This window comes from Sturnira hondurensis, unplaced genomic scaffold (assembly GCF_014824575.4).
Source record: "Sturnira hondurensis isolate 20B ecotype Veracruz unplaced genomic scaffold, ASM1482457v3 Scaffold0012488, whole genome shotgun sequence".
NCBI lineage: Eukaryota > Metazoa > Chordata > Mammalia > Chiroptera > Phyllostomidae > Sturnira > Sturnira hondurensis.
The window spans coordinates 1390337-1406947 of NW_028085119.1; the positions used below are offsets into that span (position 1 = coordinate 1390337).

Sequence of the window (16611 nt, forward strand, 5' to 3'; positions counted from 1 at the left end):
AGAACAATCGCATACCTTGTCTAAATTTCCAAATGGTATGTATACCCAGTCTTTGGGGGAGCTTTGTAAATCTCAAAGAACTCAACGCAGATTTGAATTTTGTTGAATATGTTTAGAACGTTATCCTGACTTTCTGTAACTTTTTTACAAATGATTTTATTTCTTTATTTTTAGAAAGAGGGGAAGAGAGAGAGAAAAAGAGGGACAGAACCATTGACTGGTTGCCTCTCACACGCCCCCAACTAAGGACCTGCCTGCAACCCAGGCAACCCAGGCACGTGCCCTGACCGATCCACCTTTCAGTTCTCAGGCCAGCACCCAGTGCACTGAGCCTCACCAGGGCTATCCTAACTTTTTAGAAAGGCTGTTAGAATACTTTGAGGAACTAACTCAATACAGTAATGATGCACAAGGGTCAATGAACTGTCCCAAATAACTTGCAAAAGCTGCTTAATTATTAATCTCTTAGTCAAGAGATTCTGGCACCTGTTCGAGTGTGTGACTCTCGCACCTCCCAACTGGCATATAGGTTTTGGTTTTCTTTAAGGAGATCAGGCGTGGAAGCAGTCCTGTAATAACCTCTAGCGGTGCATCAGCAGGGTGCAAATACTAGCCTCTGAAAGGATTACTTTTATTTTCCCTTTCTGTCCCATTCCTTCCGCACCTAGACACACACATGTGCACACGACGAACCACATGGCCCATCTCACAGGTCCGTGATGACGTGGCTCTACCTGGTCAGACCGGATATTCACTGAGGAGAAAATCTGGCCATGTGATTGACTTTAAGAAAATATTTTTTAAAGGTCTACATTAAAACACTGTTAAAAAATATAAACATAATAATAAAACCTCAGTTTTGTTCTAAAAGTGCTAAATACTCTTCAAACACCAAAGCCATTCATAGGTGGAAAATAAAATGTATGTACTCTATTGTCTGTCTACCTATTTGTCTATAAATCTGCCCACCAAAGTGGCTAAAGTTAAAAAATTAACACCACCAGGCTCTGACTGATGTAGCTCAGTGGATTAAGCACGGGCCTGAGAACCAGAGTATCGCAGTTCGACTTCCAGTCAGGACACATGCCTGGGTTGCAGGCCAGTTCCCAGCAGGGGGCACACCAGAGGCAACCATACATTGATATTTCTCTCCTTCTCTCCTTCCCTTCCCGTCTAAAGATAAATAAATTTTAAAAAATCTTAAAAAAATTAACACCACCAAAATGTCGGTGAGAATGTGGAATAAAACTTTTCACACTTTTTTTTGTGTGTGTGAAAAAAGATACAACCAATTTGGGAAAAAGCCTAACAATTTCTTATGAAAGTAAACATTCACCTACCCTGTAACCCAGAAATTCCTCTCCTCGGCATTTTCCCAGGAGCAATGACAACACAGGTCCACAGAACAACCATATAAAATGTTCATAGCAGTATATTTGCAATAGCCAAAAACCAGAAAAACTTGTCTATCAATAGGAGGATGAATAAACTGTAGAATAGTCATACAGAAGAATATTAGTCATCAATAAGAAGAAACAATCTACTGATAAAAGCAACAAATGGATGGTTCTCGAAAATGGTGATTAAGAGAAGCAAGAGTTAGACTGTATGTTTCCACTTATATGAAGTTCTAGAGCAGGCAAAAAAAAAGAAAAGCAATTTATGCTAGAAAAAACCAGACAGAACAGTGGTTTCTCCTATAGGAATAAGGCAGAGATTTGCTGACAAGGGGCATAAGAGAACTTTCCGGAAGGATGGTAATAATATTCTGTATCATGATGGGATTGGGGGTTGCACAGATGTATGTATATGTCAAGATTTGCATATTTCCTTATATGTAAATTTTCCTATGAGAAAAAAACCATAATAGCTTCAACACTAGTTAATGACATGCATGCTGTACTACTTGGAGGAAAGACCACTGATGTCTTAGACATACTTTTAAAATGCATAAAAAACAAAGGCAATTAATAGATAGATAAAATAATGAACAAATTATAGATAAATAATGAAGCAAGTAAAATATTATTTGTATAATGTAAGTGGTGAGTACAGTACTCATGTAAAATTTTTTCCATTTTTTTTGTATGGCCAAACATTTTCACAAAATAAGTTAAAAATAATCTGTTATAGTCCTATAATGACATTTAAACATTTAGTTTTGGGATCATTGCATAAGAGGAACTAAGTGGCTTTTTCCTTTTTTAGTGAAAAAGATTATAAAGTTTTGACAGTAAGTTCGAATACCAAGTAAACACAAGTGTATTTCACACCTACTTCACAGTCAATACAGCCCTCACTTGATGCCAAAGCAGAACAAGGGCATCTCATTATGCTTTACAAATCCAGACATACCTGAAAGGATTGTTTTACAAATAACCACATCCTTCCCTAGCCCCAGATCTCCACTGATGGGTTCTAACAAGTTTCTCTTGTTATGTAAACAGTTTGGCAAATGCTAATGGACTTGAAACACAAGCCAGAAGATTCCCCCACTCCCAGCTGGGTGTAACCCTAAATCCCACCCTGCTGGACTGGACCTCCCCCAAAGAACTAGCTCATCAGAGTTACTTGCAGGAATGTTTCACTTCTCTGCATCTGATCTCACACAGCACCAAGCACAGAGCTGAGCTGCTCTGCAAATACTGTTCAAGGTGGTTTTCCACGGTGGAGGCAAACAGGGCCCCTCCACCCCCCACACTCACAAGGGGATACTTTTGTCTTTCTGCATAAAAGCGACTAGGCCCATTAAGAGCCCCCTTTTTATATTGGTAAAAATGCTGACGATTAAAATTGTGTAAGATTACCATTTAATCCCCCAATACAAAAAGCTGCCTGGTCTGGGGGTGAAGTCCAGACTGCTTGGTGTCACATGGGGGACTCTGCCACTTGCTTTGGGAAAGTGCTGTAACTTCCTTGTGCCTCCAATTCCTCTTCTGATATTTGCTCCTCACGGGATTGACATGAGGATTAAGTAAAATAACCCATTCAGGTACATGGCATCATGCCAGGCACGCAATAAGCACCCGATACATGCTTATATCTGATACACCCGATACAATAAGCACCGGAAAGACCCAGTGAAAGGACCCCCCCCTCCCCACACACACACACACCTTGTGCAGTCCTCCTGTCCTCCTCCTCTCTGCTCGCCTCAGCCTCCCCTTTGGCAGGGAGATCAGCCGTGCCCACCCCCTACCCACTGGAGCCCGACCGACCCACCCTCCCCGTTCTTGAAGAATGAGCGCCCTACAGATGTCTGCGCCCTCACCCCTGGAACCTGGGAAGACACGTTCTGTGAAATAGTAAAGGGAACTGCAGAGGTCACCTAAGGTTACAGACCATAAGTTAGGGAGACTTTCCTGGGTCCTTTGGAAGGCCCAGTCTAATCACAGGAGCCCTCAACGCAGTGACCTTTCCCTGGTTGTGGTCAGAGACACAGGCAGCAGAGGTATGTGGGATGTGAGGACTGGATGTGATGCTGCTGTCTTGGCAAAGGAAGGGGCGACGTGACAAAGAATACACATGGCCTTAAGGAGTGACAAGAGGCTCCCACTGACAGCCAGCAAAGAAACAGGGACCTCGGCCCTCTCCCTGCAAAGAACTGAAATCTGACAATTTGAATGAGTGTGGAAGCAAATTTTTCCCAAAGCCTTCAAAATGGAGCATGGCCCGGCTGCTGCTTTGATTTTGGCCTTGCAAGACCGTAAGCAGAGACGGCCTGAGCCAAGCTGTGCTCAAACTTCCCGCCAATGGCAACCGGGGGGTGCCCATGGGTGCTGCTTCAAGCTGCTGTATTTCAGATAATCTGTGAAGGCAGCAACAGAGAATGAATGTAAAAGTCCTGAAATATCTGTGGTTCCCTAAATGCTCTCCTTGTATCTTTTTGATCTAGACCACACCTTCTCTGGGATGATCTCTCATAAATTAGACTTTGAAGCTACCTATTTACCTGTCATGTTTTTGAACCAAAAACAGCAACATTACCTGGAGGTCCGGCTCCTGATGAACTTCAGTTCAGTTCTTCAGGGGCTGAGCCTGTGAGAACCAATGGGGAGAAGCTTGTGTGGGAGGGCAGTGTGACCACAGGGACCAGCAGGCCCAGCCCAGAAGGCCCAGCCCAGCATTTACAAATGTTATGGATGGGTGGTCACGTGACCTGGATAACGCTGGCATACAAAACCAAGTGACCTGATTTCAAGCTCTCCTCTGAATGAACGGTGGAGGGTCAATCAATTTTAAATCTGGCATCCAGGACCAAATATAGAGTCCTTCAGGTACAGTCCCACCAGCACATGACAAAACAAGATTATGTCCTAATCTGTTTTCTAAAAACCAGGCATTGGTCAGGGCAGCCCAAGGTCACCCTGGCAATTCTGGTAACCAAGTCACACTTTCTGCTCACTTTTTACTTAACTAATCTTATAGTCACCTAAAAGATCTTCTTTAAAAAAAAAAAGTTTCTTCCTGTCTATTCTTCAGTTTTGTTAACTTTAACCCATACTTATTGACAGCAGTTTTTTAACCAAACTTTTGCAACAGATTGAATGTTTCTATCCCCCTAAATTTATGGTGTATGTTGAAACCTAATCATTAATGATATTATATTTGAAGGTGGTGCTTTGAGAGGTCACTATGTCATGAGGGTGAGGACCACGTGAATGGGATTAGTGACCTCATAAGAAGACACCACTGGGAGTTTCTTCTGCTATGTGAGGACCCAGCAAGAACATGGCTGTCTCTTAACCACCCTGACAGACACCAAATCTGCCAGTGCCTTCATCTTGGACTTCCCAGCCTCCAAAACCCTGAGAAATAAATTTCTATTGAGTATAAGCCACCCAATCTGTCGTATTCTGTTTTAGCAGCCTGAATGGACTAAAACACCCCTTTTCACATTTATTTCACTAAGAAAGTATAATCAGACTTCCGATCAAGATGGAGGTATTCATCCAGATGGGTAGGAGGGGCAGCAAGGCAGCAGCGACCAGGCAGCAGTGGTGGTGGCTGGCAGATCAGGTGGTCCCACTTTAGGGATACCTGGGGAGTGAGCCTCGGGCCAAACAACAGAGCCCATGATTCCAATGCCAGGAAAATAAAGCCTCATATAACTCCTGGCTGTAAAAAACAGTGGGGCTTGGGGGGAGGGCAGAAGAAACTGCAGGTCCCTCAGGAGAGACAGTATAAAGGGCCCACAGGGTCCTAGAATGTACATAAACCCCCCCACTCGAGGAACTGCCACCAGGGCAACAGCTAGAGGGGTGCCAGCTGCATGTGACCAGAAGCAGGGTGAGTGGTGAACAAGCCTCCAGCAGTCAGGTAGTGGCACTGTCCCCTCTCTGCCCCCTCCCCCAACACTGAGACACAAAGCACTGAAGTGGGTTGCCCCACCCTAGCAATCACCTGAAGTGGGGCCCCCTACAACATAACAGGTGTGCCAAGACAGGGAGTCAAAGAAGCTCTGCCTAATACACAGAAACAAACACAAGGAGGCTGCCAAATTGAGGAGACAAAGAAATATGGCCCAAATGAAAGAACAGAATAAAACCCCAGTAAAAGAACTAAGCGAATGGAGGTAGCCAACCTATCAGATGCATAGTTTAAAACACTGGTACTAAGGATGCTCAGAGAACTCACTGAGTATGGTGAAAGCATAAGGGAAGAAATGAAGGCTACATTAACATATAAAGAAAAACCCATAGGGAACTAACAGTGAAGGGAAGGAAGCCAGAGTCCAAATCAACGAATTGGAACATAAGGAAGCAATAAACAGCCAGAACAGAATGAAGAAACAAGAATTCAAAAAAAATGAGGAGAGAATAAGAAGACTCTAGGACATCTCCAAATGTGCCAGCATCCGAATCACAGGGGTGCCAGAAGAAGAGGAAGAGCAAGGAGTTTAAAACTTATTTGAAAAACTAATGAAAGAAACCTTCCCTAATTTGGTGAAGGAAATAGATGTACAAGTCCAGGAAGCACAAAGAGTCCCAAACAAGATGGACACAAAGAGGACCACATCAAGACACATCATAATTAAAATGCCAAAGGTTAAAGATAAAGAATCTTAAAAGCAGCAAGAGAAGAGCAGAGTTACCTACAAAAAGTCCCCATAAGACTATCAGCTGATGTCTCAAAAGAAAATCTGTAGGCAAGAAGGGACTGGCAAGAAATATTCAAGGTGATGAAAAGCAAGACCTACATCCAAGATGACTCTACCCAGTAAAGCTATCATTTAGAACTGACAGACAGATAAAGTGCTCCCCAGATAAGGTAAAGCTAAAGGAGTTCATCATCACCAAGCCCTTATCATATGAAATGTTAAAGGGACTTATCTAAGAAAAATAAGAAGATAAAAACTATGAACAGTAAAATGACAACAAACTCACAATTATCAACAACTGAATCTAAAAATCAAAGTAAGCAAAGAAGCAGAACAGAAACAGATTCATAGATGTGGAGATGATCTGGAGGGTTATCAGTGGCGGGGGGAAGAATGGGGGAAAAGGTACAGGGATTAAGGAGTGCAAATTGGTAGGTACAAAATAGACAGGGGGAGGTTAAGCAGAATATAGGAAATGGAGAAGCCCAAGAACTTATATGCATGACCCATGGACATGAACTAAGGGGTGGATTGCTGGAGTGTATGATGGTACCGGGCAAAGGGGGGAAAAGGGAGAAAAATTGGGACAACTGTAATAGCATAATCAATAAAATATACTTTAAAAAAGAAAGTACAATCAATTTCCCAGAAATGTACTCATCCACATCATTAATAAAATATTAATAAGCTATAAGTCATAAATGAGGAATAATCAAATTAAGAATAAACAAATAAAATGTTAATAATAAAATATTAAGACCAAGTTACATGTGCTTTAATTATTTAGGTTAAGGTAAACTTTCATTAGAAAATGCTTCTTGTTGACCTTCTCTTCAAGAGATACAAGCTCAACTGTGCAACAAAGGGACCACATTACAACCGCAGTCTAATCGAACCAGTATAAAGAGACAGAGGATAAACCTCATCCACTGGACCCTGCCACTAATTACTGTTTTGAAATCAGAAGTCTTACTGATCTGACTCACCGTATTGCTGAGAATAGCTTTAATCAGTGCTCAGTGTCTTCAGCTCAGCTCTCTCAGAATTGCATTAAAAATCTTTCCCTCTATATGAATTCAGTAACTTTTCTACTCAAATTCTGAGTTCAGAAAGTAAGTTCAACCAAATAAAATGTTCATCTGACTTGGTAATAGTTGTTTTTCCTCTCATCTCTTTCCCTGTGGGGCACAGCGCAAAACAAGCAAAATAACAAAACAAACCAATGTCGTATAAAATCAATACTAACTTCCAAGGTATCTTTTCCCAAACCAGCTTTTCCTATGCCATTTGCTAGGAAAATACTTGAGTATGTGTTTATATGTTTTATATAAAATAGAGAATTTGAAATGCTTGAACATACTAAATCCGTATTTGATCATTTTACCCCCCCTTGCAGTTTCAGTACTATGAGCTTCACACCATTGCATCTTTAATTATTTTATTCACAGCACCCACTGTCAATGGGAAGCGTCGCAGAACCAATATTTTCCAGTCCGTGTGGTCTCTGCTTAAATAACTGACCACTGAAAGGAGTTCTCTTACAGCTCTGAAGAGCACTCAGCGATGTGCTGAATACTTATGCTCTAGAAAATAAAACTTCCTCTGTCCAACTACAAATAAATTAGAAATAAACACCACAGGCAACCAATAGCTAGACTTCAGTCATCCAAGGGGTGCTAGTGGGTTTCTTCTCGCTCAAGAAACGCACACCTAATTACACAAAAGTATCTTAGTTTTGTCCTTCTTTGTGAATTTATTTTTTTCACTTCTTTCCCAATTGGATGATAAAACATCATGGGGTAAAGACTTCTAAAGACTTCTAAGCCGTAGGCGAAGGGAAGTGAGGGTGCACCACAGTCACCCAGGGGACGGTGAGCGGTGTGTTCCAGCTGGAGAAGGCGGTTTAAACTGGGGAGGGACAGCAGGTAAAGCTGGCACAGGCAGGGGAGGAAAGGCAGGAGGGAAGACTGTAAAGGCCGGACTTGGTGATTGAGACATACTGGGGGCAACATGGAAACTAAACACTTTTCCGCAGGAAAGAAACAGGACTAAAGTGGTGTTTGAGAGGGATGTCATGGAAGGGACACTGGGCTGAAAGAGCAGACTAAAACAGAAAGACATGCTGCCTTCAGTGGGTACCCCCCGAGGGCTAAGGTATGCATGGTAGAGAAAATGAAGAGAACTGAATAATGCATGTGTATGAGATATGCTGGGAAGGTAGGTACGATACCTTAACAAGTGGTTAGGTCTTCAACCTATTCCCTCCCTTTCTCCATTATTTATTTACTTCTTGACTAAAGCCCTAAAATCAGGAAGGTTCAAACTTCTCTCCAGTCTTGAGCTCACTTCCTTGGGAAGACTCGAGCCAGGACACCTCATTATCCTTGTCCTTCCCCCAGCCCATGAGGTTTGCACCCCCCACTAAATTGCCAGTGACCCCCTCAGCTGCTGTCATGGGTGAGACCTGCCCACAGGTCACATGCCTTCCTTCTCTGGACCACACTGAACTTGATTTGTTTGCCCCCAGTAAGATAGAAACTTCACAACAGTTTTTTAAAATTTTTTCCTAGATTTTATTTATTTGTCTTTAGAGGGGAAAGGAAGGAGAAAGAGAGAGAGAAGTATCAATGTATGGTTGCCTCTGGTGTGTCCCCTGCTGGGAACTGGCCCACAACCCAGGCATGTGCCCTGACTGGGAATCGAACCAAGATCGTGTGGTTCGCAGGCCCGCGACAAGATAACAGTTTCATGCTTCCTGCATTCCCCAACAGGAGTAATGTCAAGGATAATCCAGGCGTCTCCACACGGCGGCTCCATCTTCTGCCTGCACCAGGGTGTCTTCAATCATTTGTGCAGACCAGGCCCAGAGCTGGCAGGTGGTGGGGGTGTGGGCAAGCGATTGCCTGAGAGATGCAGACGCACATCAGAAGGGCTGTGCTGAGCCTCTGAGACAACACCTGGGAGGCCATTCCAAGGTGGAGGGGGGACCCTACCATTTCATTACATGAAGATATGGGGGGCTTATGCTGACATTCAATCACGACTTTCTTTTATCTCACTTACTACCAATAGGTACGCTTCAGCAAAAATCAGAGCAAAGCTTGAAAGCCAGCAAGATTTCTACAAGGGGCTTTCAGCAGGGGTTGGGAGCCACATGTTCTCCCTTGTGGTGTGAATAATCCCAACCCTGGCTGGAACACGGACGACTAGTGCATCTTGCTTACAAATACAAACCCCACCCCAGTGATCTCATCGGCAAAAAAATTGGTTATTTTGGTGGTTATACTCAGGGTCTTCGAGGTGATCCTCAAGAATCCCCCCACACAGCTCCCATTTGGCAGAATTTTGTTAAACAGATGCAAAAACTTCATGTATTTCTCCAACTGTTAACCTCCAGGGGTTTGGTCCCAGGAAGTAGTTGACATTCTGCATTACCCTGGCTGCATGGGTACATCTTTTTTTCATAATTCTTGAGGATTAGGGTCTGTATCAGTTTCCTATTGCTACTAGAACCAATTACCACAATTCAGTGGCTTAAAACAATATGGATTTACTATTTTACAGTTCTAGAAGTCAGAACCCCCAAATCGGTATAATCGGGCTAAAGGTGAAGATGTTGGCAAGGCAGCACTCCTCCTGGAGGCTCCAGGGGAGGGCCCCTCTCCTTGCCTTTTCCAGTTTACGGGGGCCACTTGCATTCCGTGGCCATGGCCTTTCCTCTACCTTCACAGCCAGCTGTGCAACATCCTCAATCTCTCTCTGACTCTTACTCTGCTTCCGTTGCCACATTCGAGACTCTGCCTCCCTCTTGTAAGGATCCTTGTGATTACAGTGGGTCCACTTGGATAATCCAGAATAATCATTCCACCTCAAGATCCTTAATTTAATCAAAGTTCCAGGGATTAGGGCACAGGTATCTTTGGGGAGGGTCATTATTCCACCTCCCACAGGGTCTCTGTGGTTAGAGAGCACCGTTATCATGGGCCACCTTTCTTCTCTCAGCCTGGGCTTCCTCATCTGCAGAACAAGGAGTACAAACTTGACCTTCAAGATCCTTCTGATACTATATAAATACATGTCTCTTGATCTAAAGACATCTGTGTAAAGATGCTTTATAAATGCACCCGTAAGATTACCAACTGCATCGATTATAAGGTAGAAAGGACCTAAGGGGACACCCAGATTTCAAGTCTCATCGATGGAGAACTTCAGGTACGCTGGGTTGGAGAAGGATGTTGGGAGACGAGGAGTTAGAGGTACACCTGATGCACCGAAGTGAAGGGGAATGGTAGCTTGTCGACCGTGAAGAAATAGAGCTAAGGCACAAGGTCAAGGAAGGGTTAGAAAAGGTAGAATCATCCACATAAAAGCATTTAACCAATGGAATCTATAAGGATTAATAAATCCCGTAAGGGGCAAATGAAAGAAAAAGAAAACTTTTTGTAGACTGACTGGAATCCATGAGGAAGAAGAGCTAGCAAATCATTTCAAGCAGGGGCTCGATCAGAAGAAGGTGGAATCATCTTAAATGTGTTGATTAAACTGTTCGTTTATTTTTTAAAAGACCTTATTTATTTATTTTTAGAGGGGAAGGGACGGAGGAAGAGAGGGAGAGAAACATCAGTGTGTGGTTGCCCCTAGCAGGCCTCCAACTGGGAACCTGGCCGGCAACCCAGGCACGTGCCCTGACTGGGAATGGAACCAGGGACCCTTCGCTTTGCAGGCAGGCACTCAATCCACTAGCCACACCAGCCAGGGCAGAACTGTTTATTTTTAAGGACATTTATTATAAACCACTTTCTAATGTATTTAATTGCCTCAAATTTTGCTTATTTACAAAATCTATACCTTTCTTAATGTAGGGCACACTATCGGGTCATGCTGTGTAATTTCTTTTAAAAAAACAATTATTTCATACAGTTAATTGGTCTATTAGAGTGCCAAGCTTAATTTAAAAAATACATTCAGTTCCATGTTCGTCAGACCTGAATAATTTAGCTAGAACTGGGGTCTTTAAAAGTTCTAAAACCATATTTGGTGATGTCAAGGGCAAAGGCCTTTTTCACAATATTAATCTATAACTCGATCAAACTACATTAGTATTATTGGACTACATTGTAATTTGCATTAAACATGCTTTACAAAAGATAATACAAAAGGTAGTTGTTGTCACAGGACAAATTCTCCTATCTAGTTTTCTGAAAAATTTTTATCCATTTTTCCTTCAATATACAGTATTTTCTGTTGTCTCTCCAACTTATTTCCAAGTGCTTTTTAGTAAGTAATATTTCCTAATGTTACTAAATTAGTATTTATCAACAATAATAAAGATGTACAGATTTACAACGATATCATCAGTACTTTGTTCAAAACGAAGAGTTGATTAAAACTTAGAAAGTACTTTCATTTGCAGGCTTTCAGTTTAAAAATCCAGGCCTCCCTTGTATTATAGGACAAGCAGCAATAGGATACAAAAATAATTCACAGTCATTTCAAAGACCTTGCCAGAAATTCCCTAGATTTTGCCGTTGCTTCTAGACAGAGCTTTCACACCTGGCTTCAACGAAGCCCTGCAGCTTCCCAGGATGTGCGTCCGCGAGTTTTATTTAGATGGTATGTTCTCATTATAATGTCAGCATAAGTCAGGCTTTGTTGACTGATCCTCCTCATATCTTTATGTTGCTTCATGGACTTTCAACTGATCAGGGTTCCAATAACTGAAATTTGAGTTTCACCGAGAACAGAGCTCTCAGAAAGAAGAGAGACAGCCAGCCATTCCCCTCAAATGTTATGACAGATTGTAGCTTCTCTGAGATGAACAAAAAGTTAACACCTCATTGCAAAATTAGATAATGAGCAGCAAAGTCAAGATCATACAACAGAAGTCCAAGCCCCAAGTCCCTAACCCAGCTCTGACCTTTCCTGGCACATGAAGCGTGCTGGGCTCTGAAAATACACCCCTACAGAGCACATCTGCATAACTGACTGTTCACAAGGACAGCACCCCCCATCCAGCCAGGCTCCACGCATGGTTTGTAAAAGATGGAGAAAAGCAAAATTAGTCAATGCTTTGGAATAACTGTTTCTGTAACATTTCCAAGAAAAAAAAATACTATAAACACTTTAGAGCAACCTAGATGAAACACTTAATAAAATATGCAATCATATTCTAGAACTAGTTCAAATTCATGATGAGCAAACCCTCACTGTGACACCCACTGCCTTTGAAATCCCTTCACTGATTCAAAGCAGCTACAGCAAGAAGAGAGAATCTGATGCCAAACCTTAAATCTTGTCTTAAATATATAAATAGCAAAGTTATGCCAAGAAGTTTTGCAAGATGTGAGTTTCCTCGGATAAGGCTGTAAAGATTCATTTAGTAAGGAAGGTGTCATTTAGTCCCAAGAATCTAGCTGCAATACTACACAGTGTGTACGATCTGTGTGTTCTGGGTCTCTAAGTTTTTCCCACATAATTTCTAGGTCCTGTTGGTACACAATGTCTGTGTGTGCACAATTCATGTGCGAAGTATGATTCAAGTAAGTTTCAGACACAGAAGTAAAACTCCTACAAATTGGGTTTCGGAGAAGGTAAACTTTGAAGTTTTCTCCTTAAAGTGCGTGCTAACAACGACTACAGGTTGCACTAAAAAATCACAGGTACGCTGTGAGAATTTCTAAAACATGCAGTCCCTGACACTTTAGTCAGGGACACTGGCCTCTTTTCCCTTAGATTGTCAAATTTAAAAATGACAACAGCCAACACAACAACAGTCATCAATACAAATGAATCAAAATTATACATTTTTTGTTACAGTAGCAAAAGGATGTATTTGGGGGCATGCACATAATTTTACTAATTAGTTTATGAGTGCCATGAGATAAAAAAGGTTGAAAATCACCGCTCTACAGTACATGTACTAGCTGTCTTCAGCCCGTCATCAATGCAGCACTGACCATGTATGTGCAGAACAATCTACAAAGTGCTGTGGAAAATGCAAAGTCGAATCAGATGTGGCATTTGTCTTCATGGTGTTCGATCCAGGAGAGCAGAGAAAACATGCATCTTAAAACTACGTTACAAGTGTCGAGATGGTCTGAAGAACTCAGAGTGGTGAAAGGGACCTCAGGATGTCAGAGGAGATACTGACTATTCCCATAAAAATGGCACTAGCTCAACATCCAGAGGCCGGGTAGTGAGGGCCTGACTTCAGTCAGCGCTCCTGGGCTCACCTCTTTAAGAAGCCACCCTCACCCAGTCAGTAATCTGGGTGGGAAACTACCCCCTCCACCCCTCCATACCCTCAGACCCCCTTAGCTACAGCATAAACGCCCTCACAGTTGTCATTCCTCTTGCACTTCACGGAACAGCCCACTTCTGAGAGTCTAGTTACCTCGTCTCATGCTTAGTAGCAAAAACTCTGTAAAATGTGGTCTCCAACCTAAACCTAGTAGGGGTTTTTTTCATGACGCCCCCACCACCGCCAGTGGAGGCCAACCAAGCCTTCCCTGTTTTATAAGTGCACAAACTTAATATTTCTATACATTGCACTTCAAGTGGAAAACAAAAAATCAACCTCTTCTTTGGAATTAATGGCTTTCTTGAAATGCAAAATATCACTCATGAAAATAGCTAATTCAAAGAGCAGTAGGGTATTAATGAAAGAGGCTACAATTCAACACCAATGACCTAATGTCTTAAACATTCATTTCCTATTTCCTACATGAAGAAATACATGGGTCTTTGTACCTTGTCAATGGCCCCCCCTTCCATAACATGTTACTACATTTAAACACAATTCGTAATATGGTATGAATATGGTACGGTATGATCATATCATAACCATAGCTACAGCAAAGGCAATGCCAGAAAGAGATGCCGGCAAACGTACAGCAAGGGATGGATATGAAAACCTTTAATGCAACGTGTAGGTAACAAACTAAACCCAGTCGACTGTGGGTAGAATCTTACTCCCCGGTACAACATCAGGAGTAGAAGAACATCCAGGTTCCCTGCTCCTGTATTTGTTGTAAGAGGAAAAGAGGGTTAGCATGAGGATGGGGCTATGGCAGGGTCTCAGCAAGAAGACACAGGAGGGAGGCTCTTCGTGCTGACTGACTTCACAGGACACACACCCTTCTGCAAGGAAAGGGCACGAGCAAGGAGGCTGGGGCCGGGGGGCGGGTGATCTCCAGGGCTACGGGGGACCTTTGCAGGAGACCAGACAGGGAGAGGTCCTCGGGAAGCCGGCAGTGGTGTCCTGCGCGCAGGCAGACGCTCCTCTGCAGCGGCCTCACTCACCCTTTTGAAAAGGCAGGCAACCGAGAAGCACTGGATTCGGTCCCCACAAAAGCGTGCAGAGGAGGATTTGAGGTTTCCCCCAAATAAACTCGTGCTTTAAAAACAAAAGACAGGAGCCTGGCCCTCCTCAGAGGCGACCACATTACTTCCAAGGCTGGAAAGCAGATCTGCAGAGGCTAAAGATTAGACAAAAGGCAGGAGCTGGAGACACACAGACCTGGAAATGATTGTTGTTGTTTTAAAGTGATTAGGGCCTCCCAGCTCCAATTGTTTCTCCCCTTTCGGGGGTGATTCCTTCGGCGATGAGGAAATTCCTCAAGGCCTAGAGAAGACGTCGAATAGGGAAGAGGACCCCCTAAACTTTCCCGAACTGCGGCAGGCCGGTGACTGGCAGCGGCCGTGGACCTCGGGGTCCCGGGGTACAATGGGCATCCAAGGGGTAGTAGCCACCCCCTCGCCACTACAAAAAAAATGAAAGAATGGAGCGTAGCCTGAGCGCCCGGGCTTCTAGGATCAGAGCCTCGGGGCCAGTGCGGGCAGCGATGACCCGGGGGCTGCCCCTGTGGCTGGGGCAAAGGAGATGAAGCCGCATTCCCGAGTCAAGGCATAAAGAAAAGGACCTTCGGATGCATTAGAACGCGCCACCCGAAGCAGCAAAGCTAGTGCCACCCGCACCCCCACCTGTCCCCAGCCCCTCGGATGCATCTGCTCCGGGCCCCTCGGCGTCCCGGGGCGGTGCCGCCCCCTCCAGAGCGCAGCGCGGGGGTCGCAGGCCGGGCTCCGGCGGCCGCGACACAAAGCGGCCCGAGAGCCTCCCCGCCGCTACCTCTGCAGCAGGCCCGTGGCCCACACAAAAGCCCGCCGGCCGGCCTCGCCTTTCGCCCCGCCGCGCACCCACCTTGGGCTCCCGCGCCCGGATCCCGCAGCGTCTTGGTCACCGCCTTCCAGACGTGGCAGCCCAGCAGGCAGAGCAGGAGCGCCGCCGACCTGCTCATCTCCGCGCCGCGGAGCCCGGGCCGGTTCGGCCTCACCGACCACCGGGACGGAGCGGCGCGTCAGGGGCGGCTGGCTGCCGCGCCTGCCTCCATGTCGCCTGGCTCCGCGCGCGCCGGGCCCGCCGTCCAATTGGCCGCCCCCCCGCCCGGCGCGGCGCCGGGCTCCGCAGCCCCCGGCCGCTCCCTCCTCCGCGCACCCGGGTGGGTTCTCCGAAGCTCCGGCGCCGCGGCCCTGCCCACCCGTTAACCCCTTCACGCCCTTCCCTGTCCGCGGGCAGCGCCCAGTTCCTGGGTCCTGGTGCCACCTGGCGGCCGCCGCGCCGCGGGGGGAGGACAGTGTGCCCCCGGGCAGGGCTTCTACTGCGCACTGCTGTCCCTTGCTCTCTGCACCCTTGTGTGCCCGCAAGTGGCCGCCAGAGCAGGGAGCGCGACCTTTAGCAAAGGTACAGACCGCAGCCCCCACACCGCCCCCGTTCCCCGCTGCTTTGGGGGCGGGGGGGACACCTGCCTTTCAGATCTGAGGCCTTCACACCTGGTTAACCCAGGGTCTCAGGGTGTGACCTGCCTCAGTTTCCTAAGTGTAATGCCATCCTGCAACTATTCTTGTCCTAATCCTCCTATGCTCTCAGGATACATTTGACGACTAACCTGAAGGTCAGTGGGAACGGAGTCCTAAACCTGTGTAAACTGTCTTAGGCCCTCAGTGCCTGAGTACTGACAGGTGAACACCTCCAGGGTAAATTGCGCTTAGATATTTCTAGAAGGTTAAAGTGGGTGGGAAAATTTACCTGGATTGAGGCCCTACGTACTTTTTCTCCACTTTTGTTTTGTGGTCACTATAAATGTGATCTAAGAGGTAGGTACTGTGATCCTCACTTACAGGTGGGAAAACAGGGTCTGAACGTCTCTCTAGCACACAGTGGCAGAGCTGAGGTTCAGACAGGCTGGTCCCAACCGTGGAGCTCTCCCCAATAACTGCACGCTTCCTCTAGGCAGAGGTATACTCACCCCACTCCGACCTCCCATTCTCTCAACTCGCTCTCGTGTGGGTGCCCTCCTCCCCACACCCCTCAGGAAACCTTTGGCTCTCTCCACCCCATCTCCAACCAACCCTGTGGGGACCCCAGAACCTCTGCAAGGGGCCCAGGCTCTGAGGAAACACACACCAGATTCACCCTCTGCCTAGTGCTACCTCCAGAACACTAGACCAGAGGA

At 45.3% G+C, this 16611-nt stretch overlaps 1 protein-coding gene across 2 annotated transcripts in view; it reads right to left on the bottom strand.

The window, feature by feature from the left end:
- The window catches only part of FAM171A1 (family with sequence similarity 171 member A1), a 129217-nt gene extending 113608 nt beyond the window's left edge, over positions 1 to 15609 (bottom strand). The window contains exon 1 of one of the 2 annotated variants that reach the window (XM_037060758.1): positions 15300 to 15609. In XM_037060758.1, the coding sequence (XP_036916653.1) occupies positions 15300 to 15396 (97 nt within the window). In that variant the 5' untranslated portion in view covers positions 15397 to 15609. The remainder of the gene's footprint in view (positions 1 to 15299) is intronic. The other variant, XM_037060757.1, reaches the window with a different exon arrangement.
- Positions 15610 to 16611: the final 1002 nt, after the last annotated feature.